At 43.6% G+C, this 20,982-nt stretch overlaps 1 protein-coding gene across 1 annotated transcript in view; it reads right to left on the bottom strand.

Moving 5' to 3' along the window:
• grk3 (G protein-coupled receptor kinase 3) overlaps window positions 1-20,982 on the bottom strand; it is a 265,444-nt gene that overhangs the window by 75,830 nt on the left and 168,632 nt on the right. The window contains exon 9 of the mRNA XM_041203377.1: window positions 13,897-13,996. Within this exon, the coding sequence (XP_041059311.1) occupies window positions 13,897-13,996 (100 nt within the window). The remainder of the gene's footprint in view (window positions 1-13,896; window positions 13,997-20,982) is intronic.

Here is a 20,982-nt window from a genome sequence, read left to right as displayed (position 1 = left end):
AACTTTGTTTAAAGACTTAGATAATCCAAAAATAGGTGTTTAACAAATCTTCTCTAGTTGAGGATCAATAAGCTGATCCAGAATTAAGATAGCACAATCAGCCCAAACTGAAGCCAAAGTTGAGCAAGTTCCAGAATGTTATTACATTAAAAATGGAATTCTAATAAGGAATTGGAGACCTTCTCACATACCTGCAGATGAGGAGTGGATGCTTGTTCATCAGGTAATTGTACTGCCCAAATATTGTAAAAATAGCACAAGAAATTCCTATGGCAGGACATGTAGGGATATGGAAAACTCAAACGTGGATAATCTGGAAGTTTTACTGGTCAGGTCTTCATAAGGTGCAATATTGTAAAACATGCCATACTTGCCAAATGGTAGGTAAAAAAACATGCAATCCAACTGCCACTCCTAATTCCCACACCAGTTTTTGAGGAACCATTTAGTAGAACGTTAGTGGACTGTGTGGGACCATTACCAAAAACGAAAGCAGGACACCAGCATACCCTTACTATTATGGATATGATAACTCAATTTCCAGAGGCCATCCCTTTAAGGACAATTATGGCTAAAGTAGTGGTAGAGAAGTTAATCCAGTTTTTTTCTTTACTCGATATGAACTACTGGTAGAGATCCAGTCAGATCAAGGTTCCAATTTTATGTCTGAAATTTATCAGAACATAACAATGATGTTAAACTGAGGCCCTGTCTGCTCTTTCAGGTGAATGTAAAATTGGCATTATTTCGAAGAACAGCAGGGGAGTTATCTCTATTGTCCTGGTCAATATTTATCCCTCGACCAAGATCACTAAAACAGACTACCTGGTCATTGTCACATTGCTATTTGTGGGAGCTTCTGTGCTCAAATTGGCTGTTGTGTTTCCTATATTACAATAGTAACTACACTACAAAATTTCACTGGCTGTAAAGCGTTTAGGCGGTCCTGACAGCTGTGATAAATTTCATCACAGCAGCTGAGACAATCCATAACATTTTAAATAAAACAACCTACAACATTCTAGTAAAAGTCAATTCACCCTATCTCCCAATGCTAATGGGTCCTTTAAAAAATTCCAGAGTCCGGATCTACATCTTCATGGAAAACTGATCAGTCCTTCCTTGGGCCTTCCCCTATCTGCACATCAAGTTTCGTTCAAACCGTCAATTAGTTTTTGAGATATTTTGTTTACAAACAGAAATGAAAACATTACCTCCGCCCACCTTCAGTGGCAAAGGTAATAAATGCATGGTCATTCTTTCTATTAATTACAGTTCTCTGACTAAAGAAAATAAATATCAACCAAGTTTCCCCACTGATTGCTACATGAAAAGATTAGCATTGGGCTCTTGATGCCTAACCACCAAGTGACTGTTTAGGTTTACCCATGAACAATGGTCTTCTGGTTGATGCACCTGTAGAATAGACACCAGCAAGCAGTCAGTGTCTTGAGGGAAGGCAGGGACAAATTTTCAAAGAGAGTTTGCAATTAAAGGAGAAATAGACACAGTGGACGTTTCAAATTTCTTTCCTTTTTTGTCACCACATTTGCTTTTGTGTGCAAACTTTAATTATAAAAACATTAGTGTACGTAAAAATGGTTCTGTGTTAGTACCAAACATTATTCTTTCATGCTTAACTGAGAATTCCAACCACCCCAAAATAACTTCATGAATGAAAAGTCAGTAAATTTGTTGAGGTCTTTTCATTTTTATTAACTATGAACTCATGCAATATTCCATAGTGGCTCACCTCTTGCTCAGTGATTCTGAAATAGCCACCGTAGTTTAGTTTTTCCCCCTACATCATTTACCTTTAGATTATTATGGGAGACAGTTTGATCACACCTGATGCTGGCTACTGAAATCATTACAGAACCACTCTGTTACCAACCAGTACAGCTTACTGCAGTGGAGCAATAAAGCGCGACTCATTTAAGACAGCAGCAATGCGACACTCACACTGTCATCTGCCATCTTAAACAGTGGCTGCACAAATCAGTCACCAGGCCGGTTTGTTAACACTTTGAAGACCGTGATTGGAAAATAGATATGGAACACTGTGTCTGTGGTGGTGCACTACAAACATTCCGTCATTAATTTAAAAACCTGGAAATCAGGAGTAGATTAAATGCAATTGCATAACCACCCATTTATATAACTGAAAGAATCTCAGTAATGCACAACAAAAACAGAATTACCTGGAAAAACTCAGCAGGTCTGGCAGCATCGGCGGAGAAGAAAAGAGTTGACGTTTCGAGTCCTCATGACCCTTCGACAGAACTTGAGTTCGAGTCCAGGAAAGAGCTGAAATATAAGCTGGTTTAAGGTGTGTGTGTGGGGGGCGGAGAGATAGAGAGACAGAGAGGTGGTGGGGGGGGGGGGGGGGGGGGGGGTGTGGTTGTAGGGACAAACAAGCAGTGATAGAAGCAGATCATCAAAAGATGTCAACGACAATAGTACAATAGAACACATAGGTGTTAAAATTAAAGTTGGTGATATTATCTAAACGAATGTGCTAATTAAGAATGGATGGTAGGGCACTCAAGGTATAGCTCTAGTGGGGTTTTTTTTAATAATGGAAATAGGTGGGAAAAGGAAAATCTTTATAATTTATTGGAAAAAAAAAGGAAGGGGGAAACAGAAAGGGGGTGGGGATGGGGGAGGGAGCTCACGACCTAAAGTTGTTGAATTCAATATTCAGTCCGGAAGGCTGTAAAGTCCCTAGTCGGAAGATGAGGTGTTGTTCCTCCAGTTTGCGAACGTCAACTCTTTTCTTCTCCGCCGATGCTGCCAGACCTGCTGAGTTTTTCCAGGTAATTCTGTTTTTGTTTTGGATTTCCAGCATCCGCAGTTTTTTTGTTTTTATCTCAGTAATGCACCATCTGTTATGTGAAAATCTAGCTGTTATCTGATTATTTGTTCTGGAACATGTTAGAAAAGAAAGACTTCTATTTATACAGTGCCTGATCAATGTTTCAGAGCTTCCTAAAATACTTCGCATTGAATTAATTATTTTAGAAGGGAGTTCTCTCATAAATGCAACAGCCAACTTCCAAATTACAAAATCCCACTGGTAGCAGTAGAATGACAGCAATGGCCTTGGTGGAGTTTACTCAGAGGAATTTTGACCGGGACTGAGAGAACTCCCTGCTCTCCTTTGAATAGTGTCATGGGATCTTTCACTCCTTCAGCAACGGTATATGCTCAAGACCTGGTCTAACTCAGAAGTGCTACTCTTACATTTGTGTTCAGTGTGCATAAGAAAGCTCAGAACAACTATAAGAACACTTAAATGATTAGAGCTTGCTCCTTGCACAAGTAACTACATCTACCATACTTTGGCTCTACCGTAAACATTTAATCTCCAAAGAAAACTCTGCATAAATATTCCCCTGTCCCAAAACTTAATGGACTGAATTTTCTGGTTGGCGGGGAGGGCGGACCTGATTGCTGCCTGCAATCCAGTCCGTGCTGCCATTTTATGCGGGCGGGCCAATTAAGGCCCGCCGAGCGTAATGCGTGACTCCCGAGGACAGCAGGAGTGGGCGGGCGGCGACGGGAGTGCATTGTCCGCCGGGTCCAATGACGACCCGGCAGCCTGTTTATATGAAGTGCTGGCAGCTTTTGCAAGGCTGCTCACAATGGCAATTGGAAGGGTTCACCAGAGGGCTTCTGGTGAGCAGGCCAGTCCAGAGGATAGACCAGCGGAGCAGGCCAGGCTGGAGGGTAGGGCAGCGGGACAGGCCAGGCTGGAGGTAGGGTAGGGGGGCCAGTGTGCCCCTCAATTTCTGGATGACTGCCTAGCTGCCCTCTTTGAAGTGATGCAGCACAGCGGGAGGTGTGGTTCCCCAGGATGAGAAGAGGAGGCCCCTCCCCACATGACTGGGAGGAGATGGTGGAGGTGGTGAGCTTCCACAACATGGCGCGGCACACCTGGATCCAGTGTCGCAAGCGCTTCAACGACTTGTTGCACTCTGGCAGGGTGAGCACCATGTTTGCATTGGTCATGTAACCCAGCAGGTCGGCTTACAACCCCTCACAAGTCTGTGTAGTGACTGCATTAAATCATTGATGGCTTTTGCCCTTTGCTGGGTGGGCAAGCAGATACTCCCCATGCTGAGGTCAGCCTGAGAGGGTGATGAAGAGATGTCTTTTGCCCCCGCAGCATGTTACACTGAGTCCCACTTGACTGGTTTGGGGGCAACCTGGAGGAGCTGCAACTAGGTGCTGTGTTTGAATTCCAGGACATGTCCAAGTCAGGGTGATGACATGTTGGGAGGGGAGCTTCAAGGTGGCGTGGCAATGAACCATCTGCTTGCGCCTCCTTGCTATGGAAGGATATACCACATGGTGCCTAATGTGATGTAGGCAGCATGTGTCCAAGGGAGGGGTGGGGGCGGTGGGGAGCAGACCTAGCATCTTTGTGTGAGTGTTTGGCTGTAGCGGGGTAAGGAGGCACTGAAGCCCTGATATGTCCCACTCTGGTTGGGGCGGGCTGTGCGCGAAGAGAGTCCATGTGCAATTTGCACTAATCAATGCTCATCTCTCATTTTCAGGAGAAGAATGCTCATAACGTGGCAGAGCGTGCGAGGACTGGCGATGGCCAGGCGCAGTTAGTCATTCTTAGCCGCTTCGAGCAGGAGGCCCTGGATCTGGAGAGGCGCCATGTGCCAAGGTCCACGGGTGTCGGTAAGGCTGGGGTACCACGACCAGGTATTTATGCCCAACAGTGAGGTCAGCATTGTTCTCCCAACAGCCATAGCAGTGCTGAATGTTAATTGATTTAATTTTGCAACATGGCTTGACCATTGGTTATGGAAGGATGAGCGCATAATGATCCGGGGGACAGGGATGCACTTTGACATTGTCTCCACGTTAACTGATCACTGTCCTCATTCTTCCTTTCAGCATCATCGGAGCAGGGCCAGGAGGAGGAGCAGCAGAGGACACCTCTCACACCTGGGGGGCCTGATGTTTTACCAGCATCACACCATTTCTGCAAGGCAGGCACCAGCACAGATACTAGCACATCGGTGGGAATTTGAACATTGGCTAGTGTCCCAAGACACAGTGGTGAGGGCACTTCACAGTTGCTGGAGGAACTGGCAGAGACAGAGAGTGCCCAAGGTGCCAGCAGTCAGAGGACTGCAGGGGATGAGGCACATGCTCAGTTGGTGCCTGACGATGTGCCTCTGGAGTCGTCCGTGATGTAGCAGGTGCAGGAAATGTAGCTGGGTGTGCAGCAGCATCTGGGGAGATACATGGGGCTTTGCTTGGCCTCCATAGTGAAGTCTATGCCAATGATCGCTGAAGCAATAAGCCACAGGTCCGAACACCATCCACGGAGAGAGTGGTGACTCTCGTGGAGAGGCTACTCCAGGAGACCCGTCAGGGCTTCCTGGGGATGCACTCAGACCAGCAAGTCCTCACATCGGCATTGACCTCAGCTGGTCAGTGCCAGTGTGGGAGATGGTTTGGGCACCAAGTAACCCAGCTCGGTGCCCATCCATCCATGGTGAGCAGGGAGGTCCGAAGCGACCTCATGTCGGCGCAGCAGCTGCCTGGCGTCTTCTGTGGGCACTTCTCAGGGCGCTCCGGATGAGGGCGGCGGCTCCTCCGCCCCTCTCCCAGTGACCGTACCATCCAGTGAGGCTGCGACGACTGGGGAGATGCCAGCTGTGTGACTGGCAGCTCCCTGCTAGGCAGGGCCAGCACTGGCTCCACAGGCCAGAGGATGACTGCCAAGGTCGTCGAGGCCAACAGGACAGCAGAGTCAGCAGGGTGTCTCAGATGCCACTCTGAGTGATGGGGCAGCACCAAGACGTAGTACCCAGAAACGAAACATAAGGCAGCCTAGGCACACCACGAGTTTTTCACTGGTGCTTTCGTGTTGGCCCGAGATGAGGTCCTTATGATTTGTTTTGTTTTTGTAACACTATTGTCTTTTCTTTGGAATAAGTTGATTTGCTTGACATATTAAATTCAGATGTGTCACCATGGCTGAGGGTGCCTCTTTTCTTCTTCATGTGTATGGTTTCCAAAACTGTAATGAGTGCTTTGTTGGACATTCAGCTTTATTAACAAGACCTTTACTGATTGTTCCTAACCTGGCAAGTTTTGCACTTAGGTGTCGAGTATCGAGCCTACAGCCCAGATTTGTCCTGGTGGTCTGTCTGTGGTGTGCTAGCTGAAGGTCCGTTGGATTGAAGCCTCCCGGGTGTCCCTGCCTCCCTGGATTATGCCCGTGTCAGCGTCTACCCCCTCAGCATTTCCCTGTGCATGCTCATCCTCAGACTCACTGCTGGACTCATCGTTTGCAGTCGCAGCCAACACATCGATGACTTCATCGTCCACTGCGTTCCCCCTCTCCAGCGCAAAATTGTGGAGAGCGCAGCACGCACCCAATATCACCGAGACACGATCTCGGGGGTATTGCAGTGCACCGCCTCAACGGTCCAGGCATCGGAAGCTTGAGAAGACCGATGGTTCTCTCCACTACAGCCCTTGTGGAGGCATGGTACCTATTGTACCACTGCTCAGCTTCTGTTCTTGGATGGCAGAGAGGCGTCATGAGCCACCTTCTGAGGCGATAGTCCTCGTCACCCAGCAGCCATCCATCAAGCTAGGCTGCAGTGCTAAGAGCCCCAGCACTTGGGAGTGTTTGAGGACGTGGGCGTTGTGGGAGCTGCCTGGGTACCTTACACAGACTTGTAAAATCAGCATTCTGTGATCACACATTATCTGCATGTTCATGGAGTGGAAGCCCTTCCTGTTGGTGAAAGCACCAGGTTCACCTGCTGGCGCCTTGATGGCCACATGTGTGCAGTCTATTGCACCCTGGACATGGGGGAAGCCAGCAATCGCTGCAAAGCCTCTGGCTCACTGTGTGTGGCTTGCCTGGTCCCAATGATAGTGGATGAAGGTCAATGCACACCTGAACCTGCTTGACACAAGTGTGGACAGCTGATTGGGAGACACCATTACCGAGCCCTGGAAGGAGCCAGAGGCAGAGAAGTTGAGGGCAGCTGTGACCTTCAGAGCCACTGGCATGGGGTGCCCATCCACACAGTTTACGGAAATCTCAGGGCCTATTATCTGACAGATGGAAGTGACTGTCTCCCTTGAGAGACAGAGTCTCCTTCAGCACTGCACCTCAGACATATTGAGGTAGCTGCTTCGCTGCCTACATACCCTGGCAGCAGGATAGTGGCATCTTCTGCTGCCCCTTCTGCCTTGGACTACCTCTTGGCCCTGCGCCCCTTGTGCCTGCGCCTATCCTGCCAAAGGTGGCTTCCCCGGAGGCTGAATGTGCACTCCTGGCCACCTCCCCATTCTAGCCCTCCCTTCCTCCACAGAGGAGCCACCTCCAGTGGACAGTTCAGCTCCCATTCCCAGGCTAAGGGAAAGCTTCCTGAAACCTGCCGGCCCAGAAAAGATTACTCACTGCAGAGTGCTGACCTGAAGGTAAAGAGTCCAGAAAAAGTAGCTGGTATGCGTTTTGAAGCGCTGCAGATCACACAGACAATTTTGAAAAACTTTCATAAATAAATGTTTGACTGTGCACACAGCGACCCCAGTGAGCCCTCTTATCCCGCCCACGGATGAGGTTAATACAAATGTGTTCTACCTGCCTGCCCGTTGCACCCGTGTGCTGACCTGAAGATTGCAAGGGGGCCAAAATATCGGCATCGATTGGGGAGTTAAGGGCCATAACTGGCCTGTTAACTTATGGCAGGCGCATGTCGGACATCACCGCGCGCCTGCCCAGCAAAATATCATAATGGCGGGCGGTGACGTAAGGACACTCTCCCTACACAGGGCCCTCCCCCGCACATCAAGGGGAAAATTTTGCCCAATGAGCAGAACTCCACAACATCTATATTCAATTACAAAACCAATATTTTACTCTAATTGGTTTCTTTCCGCAAATCACAATTTTATGTTTTTGTCCCTATATGAACAATCGTGTTCTATGGAATATTTTATTATTTCTTTATATACTTAACTCTGCAACTTTAATTTCTTACTAAACAGTTATTTATCTGGGTTATTTTTGAAGGAGTCAAACTCTAACACCAAATAAACAGTCGAGGTGGAGGCTGGGTGGTGCATTGGCCCCTGCTGCCCTTTAAAATAGCCTAACAAGCAGATCAGTTGTATCAACTGCAAGCACTTCAAGACCCGCCTATACCTTCTTAGGGCAAAAAAGGATGGGCTATAAATGCCTACTTTACCAGCAATGCCCTCAATTAAAAAACATCCCAGGACAACATCCAAGTGGCTTGCTCATTACTGTGCAAATGGGACCTTTGGAACAGATTGCCTAATCATTCTCTCTGCAAAGCTCCAGAAGACAAAAGAATTTAAAAAAAACGAGAAGGTCAATTTAAATACACCTAAATTAGTAACTAAATAGCTCTGACAAAGCCAGAAGAAAAATTCAGTCATTACCTGTAAACTATTTAAATATATAAGACAGAACATAAGAGCAGAGAGGTTATGCTGAACTGTTAGGTCATAGGTAGAGTACTGTGTACAGTACTGGTCACCACATTACAAGAAAGATGTGATCGAACCAGAGAAGAGACTTATGAAGATGTTGCCAGCAATGGAGAATTTTCACCAAAAGAAAAAAATGATCGGATTTGTTTTCTTTGGAACTGAGCAAGACTGAGGAGAGGTTTAATTGAGATGTATATAATAATGAGGGGCCTAGAAACAGTGGACAGGAAAGACCCATTTCCCTTGGAAGCAAGGTCAATAACCAGGAGCATAGGTTTTTTTTTCATGCTTTCATGTGATGTGGGCATTGCTAGCAAGACCAGCATTTGTTGCCCATCCCTAATTGCCCTTGAACTGAGTGGCTTGCTAGGCCATTTCAGAGAGCAGTTAAAAGTCATCCACATTGCTGTGGGTCTCATGTCACATGTAGGCCAGACAAGGTAAGAATGGCAGATTTCTTTCCCTAAAGATGGGTTTTTATGACATTCAACAACAGTTTCATGGTCACGATTACTGAAGCTAGCTTTTAATTCCAGATTTTATTAATTGAATTTCAATTGTACCAGCTGCTGTGGTGGAACTGAACTCATGTCCCCAGAGCATTCATCTGGATCTCTGAATTACTCATCCAGTGACATTACCACTATGCCACTGTAATTGATAAAAGGTCCAGAGGAGAGCTGAGTTGAGAATTTGTTTTTCATCTAGAGGGGATTGGAACTCATGCTTGAAAGGGTAGAAATCCTTATCACATTTTAAAAAAATACTTAGATATTCACATAAAGTGCCATAACCTACAGGGCTATGTACCAAGAGCTGGAAAGTGGGATTCGGCTGGATAGCTCCTTTTCGATCAACACATGATGGGTAGAATGGCCTCCTTATGTGCCATTACTTTTCCTTCTTTCTATGTGTTACTGAGCCACATAGTCCAGGTGGCTCCTGGATCCGATCCCTGGTCTTTGCTGAATTAGCTGATCTTAATGGAGGGCGAATGGGGTTGAAAAACTTATCAGCCTTGATTGAGTGGCAGAGCAGACTCGATGGGCTGAATGGCCTAATTTCTGCTCCTATGTCTTATGGTCTTATGGCATTAATGGAGGTGCTGCAATTAGCTACTATTTCTTTGATCTAGAGGTAGGGGAAAGAACACTGACCTGATGATCCTTAACAGAAAGTGCAATTGTGGTAGTCAGAACAGCCCTGCCGAAGAGGTTCAAGCATGAACAGTGGGCATTCATCTGAAACGCTGAAATGCTGCCAACACTATATGAAACCATGACCCAACAAGGCTATGCACAACTCACTACATGGAATGCCTTTATCATTGTGCTAAATGGAAATTTTATTCTTTTAGACCTGACAATTTACACACGTTTTCCCAGACAGGAATCAAGACAATAGAGCTCTTCAGCCGCCTGCCATCTGGCTTATGTTCTCATTGTCCAACAGTGGCATTAAGACAACTATGTTACAAAACTATAATATTTTTCATAATATTGTGGTTTATTGTAAAGTATGTTTATGAGTGTGAGTGTAGAAGTTTCTGTCTGTGTGTGATTTAATTGAATTGGAGTCAGCTAGGCTGCAAGCTTGAAATTATCGAAAGGAATTAGGTGTAGAAGGGTACTTGAAATGTTAATGAGTAAACATGGATGAGGTCTTAGCATATAAGGATTTTATTTGTTCATGCAATGTGGGCCTCGCTGGTTAGGCCAGCATTTATTGCTCTTGTCCAGAGGCCATTTTAAGAATCAACCACACTGATGTGGGTCTGGAGTCACATGTAGGCCAGACTAGGTAAGGACAGCAGATTTCTTTCACTAAAGAACATTAGTAGACCAGATGGTTTCTTACAACAATGGTTTCATGGCCATCATTAGACTTTTAATTCCAGATTTTTATTGGATTCAAATTTCACCATCTGCCTTCGTGGGATTCAAACCCAGGTTACCAGACCCAGAGACTCTGGGTCTCTGAAATACTAGTCCAGTGACAATACCATTGTGAAGGATATGATTGGATTTCAACGGGATGGTAGAATGTTTACAACTGGTAAGATAAGCAAAGCCAAGTAATGTGTGTATTTTTCCCAAAAGTAAAGAGGCCATATTGGCAACATGAAAGATTTTTATATTGTGCAAAAAGTAAATTTGCAAAGACATATGGAACAATGGAATTTACAGATTAAGGAGAGAGAAACATATATAAAGGGAAGTGTGTGAAACAGCCTTAAAGAAGCCTCCAGCCATTTTTGCAAAAGTCTGCTATGTCCGATAACTAAAGCTGGAGAAAATCCTTTGAAATTCCACTGTCAAGTTGGAGCTGAGGCAACTTACTGGCTTGCGTTTTAAATTTAAAATCTATTTTGGACTGTTGCCTTAAAGGAGGTGCGTTGTTAGGAGTTAGGTTAATTTAGAATTTTAAGATTTGTTCTAGCGTTAAGTAACTGTAATCTTGCGTATATGCTTGAAATATTTTCTTTTGTTAATAAATGTTTTAATTTAATTTTTAAAAATCTCTCAAGGGTGTTAGTGGACTCATTACTTCTGAATTCAACGAACATATCTTCTCATAATAAATACAAATTGCAAAACCATTGTGATAGCATAGCCAAGTTTCCCTTGTTGATTTGGTCCACCTGGCAGACAACATCTGCCACGTCATAATAACTATTAATTCAAAAATTACATGGTTGCAGTTCCTAGTCACTACAATATCATAACTCTGACTCATGACTCTTTACCTCAAGGTCATTTGATAACTTACACAGGAAAATTGCTGAAACACATCTTTGTAAATGTGACACAGCAATGGCCACGCTAATCTGTTTTATTTTTATTCATTCATGGGATGTGGGATTCGCTGGCTGGGCCAGCATTTATTGCCCATCCCTAGTTGCTCTTAAGAAGGTGGTTGTGAGCTGACTTCTTGAATCGCTGCAGTCCATGTGGTGCAGGTACATCCACAGTGCTATTAGGGAGAGAGTTCCAGGATTTTGGCCCAGTGACAGTGATATATTTCCAAGTTAGTATGATGAGTGACTTGGAGGGGATCTTCCAGGTGGTGGTGTTCCTGGAAGTGCATAAGTTTAGTGTAAATTCTTGTGCCCACAAAACCTTGTGAAACTAGGTGGAATTCTTCTGATATAGAAAATAATTGAGGGTTGGAGCCAATTCTGAATTCATCCCACTGGTGTCTGCCATCCACGTGATGTTGCAATCTTACAGTAAGTGGTGGTTAACAGGCCACCTCCACTGTTTAATTAAGGACCGTGACTGGGCATGTGGCAGAGGGGGGAGTGGGGTGGGTGGTGGGGGAGAAGCCCAGTGAGTGGAAAGGCAGTACTGAATGCTGACAGCCCCAGTTAGAGAAGTGAGCGCTGCTGAGGCTGGTAGGTGAACATGAAGGTGTCTCAAAATAGAGGCGCTCTCAGGTGGCTGCAGAACATTTTAGAAAAAAGGTCCAGAACTGATAGGGCTGTCACTACAAAGGGAAAGCCACTCCACAGGAACAACTGTTGCCATAGCTACAGCCATTTCAGCCTTGACTGGGGATTACTGGAGATTTGGGAAGGGGCTCCGTTGGCCCATTAACCTGCCGCCAGGAGGCCACCTAACTCTGGACTCGGCAGGGGGATCTGAAAAAGTTCAGTTGACATGGTATAATGGCCCTTGATTGGGGCCTGAAGCGGATCAATTGGCTGACCACCTCCATGGAACAGGCTGCTGTTTCCCCTGGCAGTCCACACTGGGAAACATGCCTAGAGGCGGGACAGCATCAGGTTGCCGTCCCAACAGAGTTTGTCGATTCCTTCCCTCACCCCCTGCTACAAAGCTGCCTCCAAGGGGCCAGGAAAATTCCACCCTGTATCTTAGCAATGGAAACAGCAGTCATCTATTTTCTCCTCCGTTTTAAAAAAAATCTGCGCTGTTGGAGAATGTACTGACCAGTGCCTCGACCACATAAAAAGGTTTCAGAAGTCTCAGCTTTGATTCTTGATTTGTCAATCAGGACAGTAGTTAGGGGTGCCACAATGGCTCTCTTTGTCCAAGGAGGAGGTAAACTAACCCCCATTTCCACTCCCAATTACAATTTCATGACTTTTGATGGAATTTGAGCTTCTGTGGATGATGGATGAAGACCAGATCAGGTTCAATTGGGAGGCTTTCCAGAGCACTGGCAGGCTAATGTCTGTGGAACCATACACAAAGCCAGGAGTTTTCAGGTGAGTAACAGAAAATGGGAGACAAACTAATTTCCTTTTGCCGCCCATGTATCATTTAAGTACATTATCAGGACAAGGGGCAAGGTGGATTTTGTCAATGACACTGCTATACTGGCTCCACAGAGAGTTGATTCACCTTTCAGCTTAGCCCACCATTCCACTGGAGGTGTGTGGTACACGGGGCAGTACTTCTCTTCCTGTAGAATCACAGAAACCTCTAGCACAGAAAGAGGCCATTTGATACGTCATGCCTTTGATAGATGAGCAATGTTTAATCTCATGACCTAGCTTTTCATCCATAAACCTGTAAGTTCTTCATCCTCAAGTACCCACCTAGCTCCCCTTTAACATTATTTATGGAATTAGTTTTCACCACCCTTTCAGATAGCATGTTCCAGATCCTGACAACCAACAGTGAAAAAATGTTCTCATCTCACCTCTAGAATCTTTTCCCAGTGATTTTGAATCCATGACCTTCAGTTATTGTCCCACACATCATTTCCTCTAATGAAATCTATTGAAATGCCTCTTAGTCAGCTGATTGGGTCAGAATCTGAATTTGTGCTCCATGATTCAGTGTTTATGTTTACCAGTACACTGCAATATCAATGCAGGAAAACTATACAGCTTCTCATTTAAAAAAATGTTCTGGGTGAGAATAGTGAGGAATGATAGTAGGGATGATAAACGTGATATTATTAGCTTACTGTTATTCCAACTTGAGGCATGAGGGGCAAACAACCATGTTCACAGTAAAAGAAAAAGTATGTTACATGTTTCAACATGGTATGTGGACTTGAGTATAAAACTGCTAGTTTCTTAAAGGGCTCTTATAGATTATGAGAGATTGGAACCTGCAGTGGATTCAAAGCCAAATTCAAAAGGAGGAATGAAAACATTCTAAATGATTTACTATCAAGAGGGATAGGAAGAACGTAATCATGAGGCACCTTAACCAAATTCAGGAGTGTTTTATTTCATGTTGGCAATCAGTCATCAAGGTCTGAACAATTCCAAAGTTCCTGGGCAGGTGACACTCATTTGGCCAAAATAAGATGATAATTTTCATCAATGAGCTTAATATTTTCACCAGTGTCAAACTTAAAAATGCACCAACTTCTACAAGCATATGCATATAAATGCAAAATTGCATCTGAACTCACCCCAGTGCTGACCAGTGACAACATGATTCGTTCATTCAGGGCTAACGTTTCTCCCTGTTTCATCTTGATTCGCTTTTTATCTAAACACTTCATGGCATACCTAAAAATTGCAAAAAAAAAAAAAAGGATATTCACACAAACTGCCATGCCACAGAGCTACATAACTTACCAAGAAAAAATGCAGAGGCAGCCAGGTACAGAACAAAAGCAAAAGTAAATGAGAAACTTGATCACTGTTAATTCTTTCACAGAACATCCAAGAGAAATGCAAGCTGTTTTCAGTTATAAGCCAAATACAATTCTCCCCGAACAAGATAATAAATTATTAAAATGATGTTGATTTCGCCTTGGGGTGGGGGAAGCAAAGAAGGAAATGAAGTCTCTTTGGAATTGTGTTTGCTTTAAAATGACATACGTAGCCATGGGAGGTTAGGACTAAGTAAAGCCTCCATAGCAGATTGTAGAACTTTATAAGTGCGAGTTCTGTCGAAGGGTCATGAAGACTCGAAACGTCAACTCTTTTCTTCTCCGCTGATGCTGCCAGACCTGCTGAGTTTTTCCAGGTAATTCTGTTTTTGTTTATAAGTGCAGTAGCAGTCTGAGAATGTTGTGCTGAAGCTGTATAGTTCTTTGAACAGGCTCCATTTGGAATAAAGCATTCAGTTTCAGTCACCAAAGCACATGGGAAACACTGAAGATATGGATATGGTGTAGAGAAGTATGTGATCAGACTTATTGCTAGTATCAGGACAGCAACTTACAAAGCTAAAAACCTTTGACTCTTCAGCTTTAAAAGGGTGTACATGAGGGGCAACATTGTATAGATGTATTTTAAGATACTAACTGTCATGAAGCTATTCATGTATATATTATTGGAAAATATTTTTATTTTAAAATAGAGGTTTAGTCTGTGGGTGTGTCTTAATTGGATTAAAGCCAGCTAGTCTGGGGGCTTTGATATGTACTAGTTTTGATATGTAAGAGAGATAGCGTGCATTTGCTTTTTTTTTTGAATATAGCATTCAAGTAGTAGGGTGAAAACGGACACCTATCTAGCAGCTGCAAAGCAATATGTTTATATTACTAATAAAATCGGTACTATGAAAGGGATTTCATTGTTAAAAGGTGGAGTTCAAAGGGGTTGGTGAAGCAATGAGAATTTGCATTCAATCAGTGGTGGTAGGTATAACAAGACAACTGTTTTGGGTGTGCAGAGCAGAGGCAATGTAAGATCAAAGCCTGTACGCATAACACTGCGTCTGCAAAGAACCAAAGTGAAAAGAACCTCATTTTGAATTCGTAAAGTGAAAATGCTTTGCCTAGTGTTTGGTTAAGTGTATGGGTTGCTATTGGATTAATGCAGATTAATTTGGGAATTTGTTAAAGGTTATGATAGTAGTAATGTGTAGCCATGTGTCTATATATTTTAACCTGTGTAAATTAATAAAATGTTTAATTTAGTTTAATGTAAAACCTCAAGAACTGGTGGTCTGATGTCTGAATTTAGAGTTGCATCTCAAACATAACACTTAAAATTATAGGTTATGACAGTTGTTTAAAGTTACCCTCTGGGAATTTTAAATAGCTCAGCTGTACCAACTGCATTTCTCATAACACTAACTAAAATTGCAGTTAATCCTGAGCACTATTTCAAGTTCAACCACAACTGCAAGGCAAAACAATATAGATTAAAATGGTAATTGGCAAGCTCACAATTGTGGTCAGACACTTTTCACACAAAGAGTGGTTAAATCAGGAATGGTATTCTGGGGAGGGTGATGAAGTTACTAACTTTGGAATCATTAAAACATTTGGAGACAATTATGGGTGGATTGTAAGCTTTTTTCAAGCATCAGTTAGATCAACTGAATGGCCTCCTTCATCCTTACTTATGTTTCTGATCTTTACAAGTACATTAGAAAAAAAGATTATACATCTATATACTGGTCATGAATGATGAAAGGACACCTTGCCAATTATTATAAAATAGCATAATCTAATTTTTATAAATCTAGATTGCAAGTTGTTTTCAATTTTTATGTAGCTGGTGTTCTCTTATTAATTTATCAATCTTTAATTGAGTGACCAACTACTATTTAAACTCTTGTTCTTTCAGGAAACATCACCTAATTTAACTGCACCAGAGTTGATGTTTCAAAAAAACGCAGTGTCTAATTCAGCTTTCTTGTCATGAACAATAGGGTAAAAATGTGACAGTTTGGAAAATCATGGACCTTGATTTCATAATCTTGTGATACTTCAGTCTCATAATTAGGCAATAAGAACTGATCAGCATGATTTTAAGGGAACAGGCAGAAGATTTAAAAAAGAATCTTACAGCGTGACGGAAACAGCATTATCATTTATAGCAAGAAAGTGAGAGAGAAACAGCGTGGTCATTTACAGCGAGAGAGTGTGAGAGAAACAGCGTGGTCATTTACAGCTAGTGTATGTGAGAGGAGTGTGGTCATTTACAGCTAGTGTATGCGAGAGGAACGTGGTCATTTACAGTTAGTGTATGTGAGAGGAGCATGGTCATTTACAGCTAGTGTATGTGAGAGGAGCGTGGTCATTTACAGCTAGTGTATGTGAGAGGAGCGTGGTCATTTACAGCTAGTGTATGTGAGAGGAGCGTGGTCATTTACAGCTAGTGTATGTGAGAGGAGCGTGGTCATTTACAGCTAGTGTATGTGAGAGGAGCGTGGTCATTTACAGCTAGTGTATGTGAGAGGAGCGTGGTCATTTACAGCTAGTGTATGTGAGAGGAGCGTGGTCATTTACAGCTAGTGTATGTGAGAGGAGCGTGGTCATTTACAGCTAGTGTATGTGAGAGGAGCGTGGTCATTTACAGCTAGTGTATGTGAGAGGAGCATGGTCATTTACAGCTAGTGTATGTGAGAGGAGCGTGGTCATTTACAGCTAGTGTATGTGAGAGGAGCATGGTCATTTACAGCTAGTGTATGTGAGAGGAGCGTGGTCATTTACAGCTAGTGTATGTGAGAGGAGCATGGTCATTTACAGCTAGTGTATGTGAGAGGAGCGTGGTCATTTACAGCTAGTGTATGTGAGAGGAGCGTGGTCATTTACAGCTAGTGTATGTGAGAGGAGCGTGGTCATTTACAGCTAGTGTATGTGAGAGGAGCGTGGTCATTTACAGCTAGTGTATGTGAGAGGAGCATGGTCATTTACAGCGAGAGGGAGAGAAGCATGGTCATTTACAGCGAGGGAGAGAGAAGCATGGTCATTTACAGTGAAGGAGAGAGGAGCGTGGTCATTTACAAAGAGTGAGAAGAATGTGAGGCTATTAAAGAGCTTGAGAAGGAAAGGAGCAGGGAGAGCAGCTGATTGGTGAGTAGGATTCATAAGTATTTCTAGTCTTTAAAGTAAAAGTAATGTCTTTAGTTTGTGTTTAGATCCGTAGTCTTTTTTATCTTTTTCTTAAAGATAGTCTGTTCAGTATAAAGTCAATACTGGTGTGTATAAAAAAAATTATAATAAAGTGTAAAGGGTGGGGATACTTGAGTAATTACTTAATAAATTGAATAAAATGCGATAGCGATGGCAGGATGGGTGATGTGCTGCTGCTGTAGCATGTTGCAGCTGCTGGATGCCAAGGTGATTCAGAGTGAACACATCTGTACCACGTGTTTGCAGCTCGAGGAACTTCGGATCAAAGTTAAGGAGCTAGAGGCTGAGCTGCAGACATTGCGCAATATCAGGGAGGGGGAATGCTACCTGGACACTTTGCTCCAGGAGGTGGTCACACCTGTCAGATTAGTTAATACAAATTTGGTCTGTGATCAGGGACAAGAGGGTGTGACTGCAGGTGAAGCAGGTGTGGGGAGCCAGGGGGTAGCATTCGAGGAGCCTCAGCCCCTGCAACTGTCCAACAGTTATAAGGTTCTTGCAAGCTGTGTGGATGAGAACGGGGGCTGCAAGGAGGATGAGTGAACGGACCACCGCACTGTGGTACAGGAAGCCATTCAAGCGGGTGGGGGGGTGGGTGGGGGAGCAAATGGGGGCGTAGTAGTGGTAGGGGACAGCATAATTAGGGGATAGATGCTGTTCTCTGTAGCCGTGAGCGCAAGTCCCAAAGGCTGTGTTGCCTGCCCAGCGCCAGGGTGAAGGACATCGCCATGGTGAAAATGGAATCTAGTGCTCCTAAATACATTGCCACATTTTGCTGAATTGTAGATCCTTTGTCCAAAAAAAGGTCATAAGGGCTCATGTTGATTAGACCATAAGACATAAGAGTATTAGTAAGTCATTCGGCCATGGAGTCTGCTCCGCCATTCAATGGGATCATGGCTGATTTGATAATCCTCAGCTCCACTTTCCTGTCTTTTTCCCCATAATGCTTGATTCCCTTACCGATTAAAAATCTGCCTAACCCAGCCTTGAATATACTTAACAACCCAGCCTCTACAGTCTTCTGCAGTAAAGAATTCCACAGATTGACCACCCTGTGAGAAAAGAAATTCTTCCTCATTTCTGTTATAAATGGGCACCCATTTACTCTGAGATTATGCCCTCTGGTCCTAGACTCCCCCACTAGGGGAAACAACCTCTCAGCATCTACCCTGTTAAGCCCCCTAAGAATCTTATTTGCTTCAATAAGGTCACCTCTCATTCTTCTAAACTCCAATGAGCACAGGGCCAACTTACTCAACTTCTCCTCATGAGAAAATCCCTCCATACCCAGGATCAACCTAGTGAACCTTCTCTGGACTGTCTCCAATGCCTGTATATATTTCCTTAGATAAGGGGACCAAAATTGTTCACAGTATTCTAATGTGGTCTAACTAGTGCTTTGTATAGTTTTAGCAAGATTTCCCCATTTTTATACTCCATTCCCTTTGAAATAAAGGCCAACATTCCATTTGCCTTCCTTATTACCTGTTGAACTTGTATGTTAGCTTTTTAGGATTCACGTACATGCACACGAAAGAGCGCAGCAATCTCTAAGGCACAGAGCTGCCTTGGAGGGGTTGAATGGATTTGAAAACTTTGAATTGAATTTTTAAATAAATAACGAAAAAATTTATTTAAATATGTCCCCTCTTGTGAGAGTGAGCTGGAACATGTTTGTGAAGTTAGGAAATTTTATTTTTTTATTTTAAAAAGCCTTCAGGAAACCTCATCCTGACCGTGGATGAGGTTTCCTGAAAAACGCGAAGGCTGCTTGTCCTCTTCGCCTGCCCGCCAACCTTAAGGTTGGATGGGCAAAGTTCCTAACAACTTTAATTACTTTTTTAATGGCCTTAATAGGCCGTTGAAAGTTTGGCTAGCGGGCAGCAGCCTCCGGTGCGTGCCCGCCGAATGGAATATCAAAATGGCGCACCATGATGGCAGGACGCATGCCTGACGTCATCGCACATCATTTTATGCATCGGTGGGTCAGGCCTGCCCCCCACACTGACGGCAAAATTCTGCCCAAGGAGTTTGCAGAAGGATATAACCAGGTTAAGTGGGTGGGCAAAAACTTGGCAGGTGGAATATGATGTGGGAAAATATGAGGTTATGCAGTTTGGCAGAAAGAATAAAGGAGCTGAATATTACTTAAATGGCAAAAGACTGAAGAAGGCTGCAGCACAGAGGGATTTGGGAGTCCTTGTGCATGAATCCCAAAAAGCTAACATACAAGTTCAACGTGTAATAGGGAAGGCAAATGGAATGTTGGCCTTGATTTCAAAGGGAATGGAGTATAAAAATAGGGAAGTCTTGCTAAACTATACAAAGCACTAGTGAGACCACATTAGAATACTGTGAACAATTTTGGTCCCCTTATCTAAGAAAAGATGTACTGGCATTGGAGGCAGTCCAGAGAAGGTTCACTAGGTTGATCCAGGGTATGGAGGGATTTTCTTATGAGGAGAGATTGAGTAGGTTGGCCCTATGGTCATTGGAGTTTAGAAGAATGAGAGGTGACCTTATTGAAACATATAAGATTCTTAGGGGGCTTAACAGGGTAGATGCTGAGAGGTTGTTTCCCCTAGTGGGGGAGTCTTGGACCAGAGGGCATAATCTCAGAGTAAACGGGTGCCCATTTATAACAGAAATGAGGAGGAATTTCTTTTCTCACAGAGTAGTCAATCTGTGGAATTCTTTACTGCAGAGGGCTGTAGAGGCTGGGTTGTTAAGTATATTCAAGGCTGAATTAGGCAGATTTTTAATCAGTAAGGGAATCAAGCATAATGGGAAAAAGACAGGAAAGTGGAGTTGAGGATTATCAAATCAGCCATGATCTCATTGAATGGCGGAGCAGACTCGATATGCTGAATGACTTACTTCTGCTCTTATGTCTTATGGTCTAATCAACATGGGCCCTTGTGACCTTTCTCTGCTCGGTAGGCCAGACTCCTCACTTACAAAACTCCCTTCCTCAGCTAGAAAGACATGATGACCCAGGGTTTTTAACCTCCATGTGACCTTCCAAACTAAAAACACAGGATGATCCATGCTACAAACATCCCCAATAGCACCCTTAGTTTAAATCTCTGGGCACCAAAAGGAGGAATGCTCTTTCGTCTGTAATTGTTTTTCAATTTTCTCTTGCCTGCCTTCACTCCAAGTTAACCTCCCACAGCTACACTCTTTGTTATACATTTGGACATTTCAGTGATTACAGTCAAGAAGCTAGAAAGGAAACAAGTGTGTCACCATAAAAAGGCACAGAGGTCTCTTGCAAAATTTTATTGGTCAATCTGAGAGAATTTATTGAGCAGGGCTCAATCAGACACCTTTTTTTTTGGACAAAGGATCTACAATTTAGCAAAATGTGGCAATATATTTAGGAGTGCTAGATTCCATTTTTCCTTAGATAGATACCTGCATATAAGTTTCAAGCCTGTAACTTGAAACAAATGTTTAGTTAACATTCTAAACCACAAAATGCAAGTTTACCATCCGATAGCAAAGATTTCTTATTGGTAACTTCAGCTTCCTATCAGAGGGCTACATAAAATTCTCACTCATAGATGTTTAAACATTACTGGTTTCCAATCTCGGCTGAGTTGTCAAATGAAAAATGCTGAACCAATTTGGGGGAGTGTGGAATGGGGCAGCAGGGAGGAACACAATTCTAAA

Source organism: Carcharodon carcharias, chromosome 13 (assembly GCF_017639515.1).
Source record: "Carcharodon carcharias isolate sCarCar2 chromosome 13, sCarCar2.pri, whole genome shotgun sequence".
Classification (NCBI taxonomy): Eukaryota; Metazoa; Chordata; class Chondrichthyes; order Lamniformes; family Lamnidae; genus Carcharodon; species Carcharodon carcharias.
This window is presented reverse-complemented; position numbering and strand designations above follow the sequence as displayed.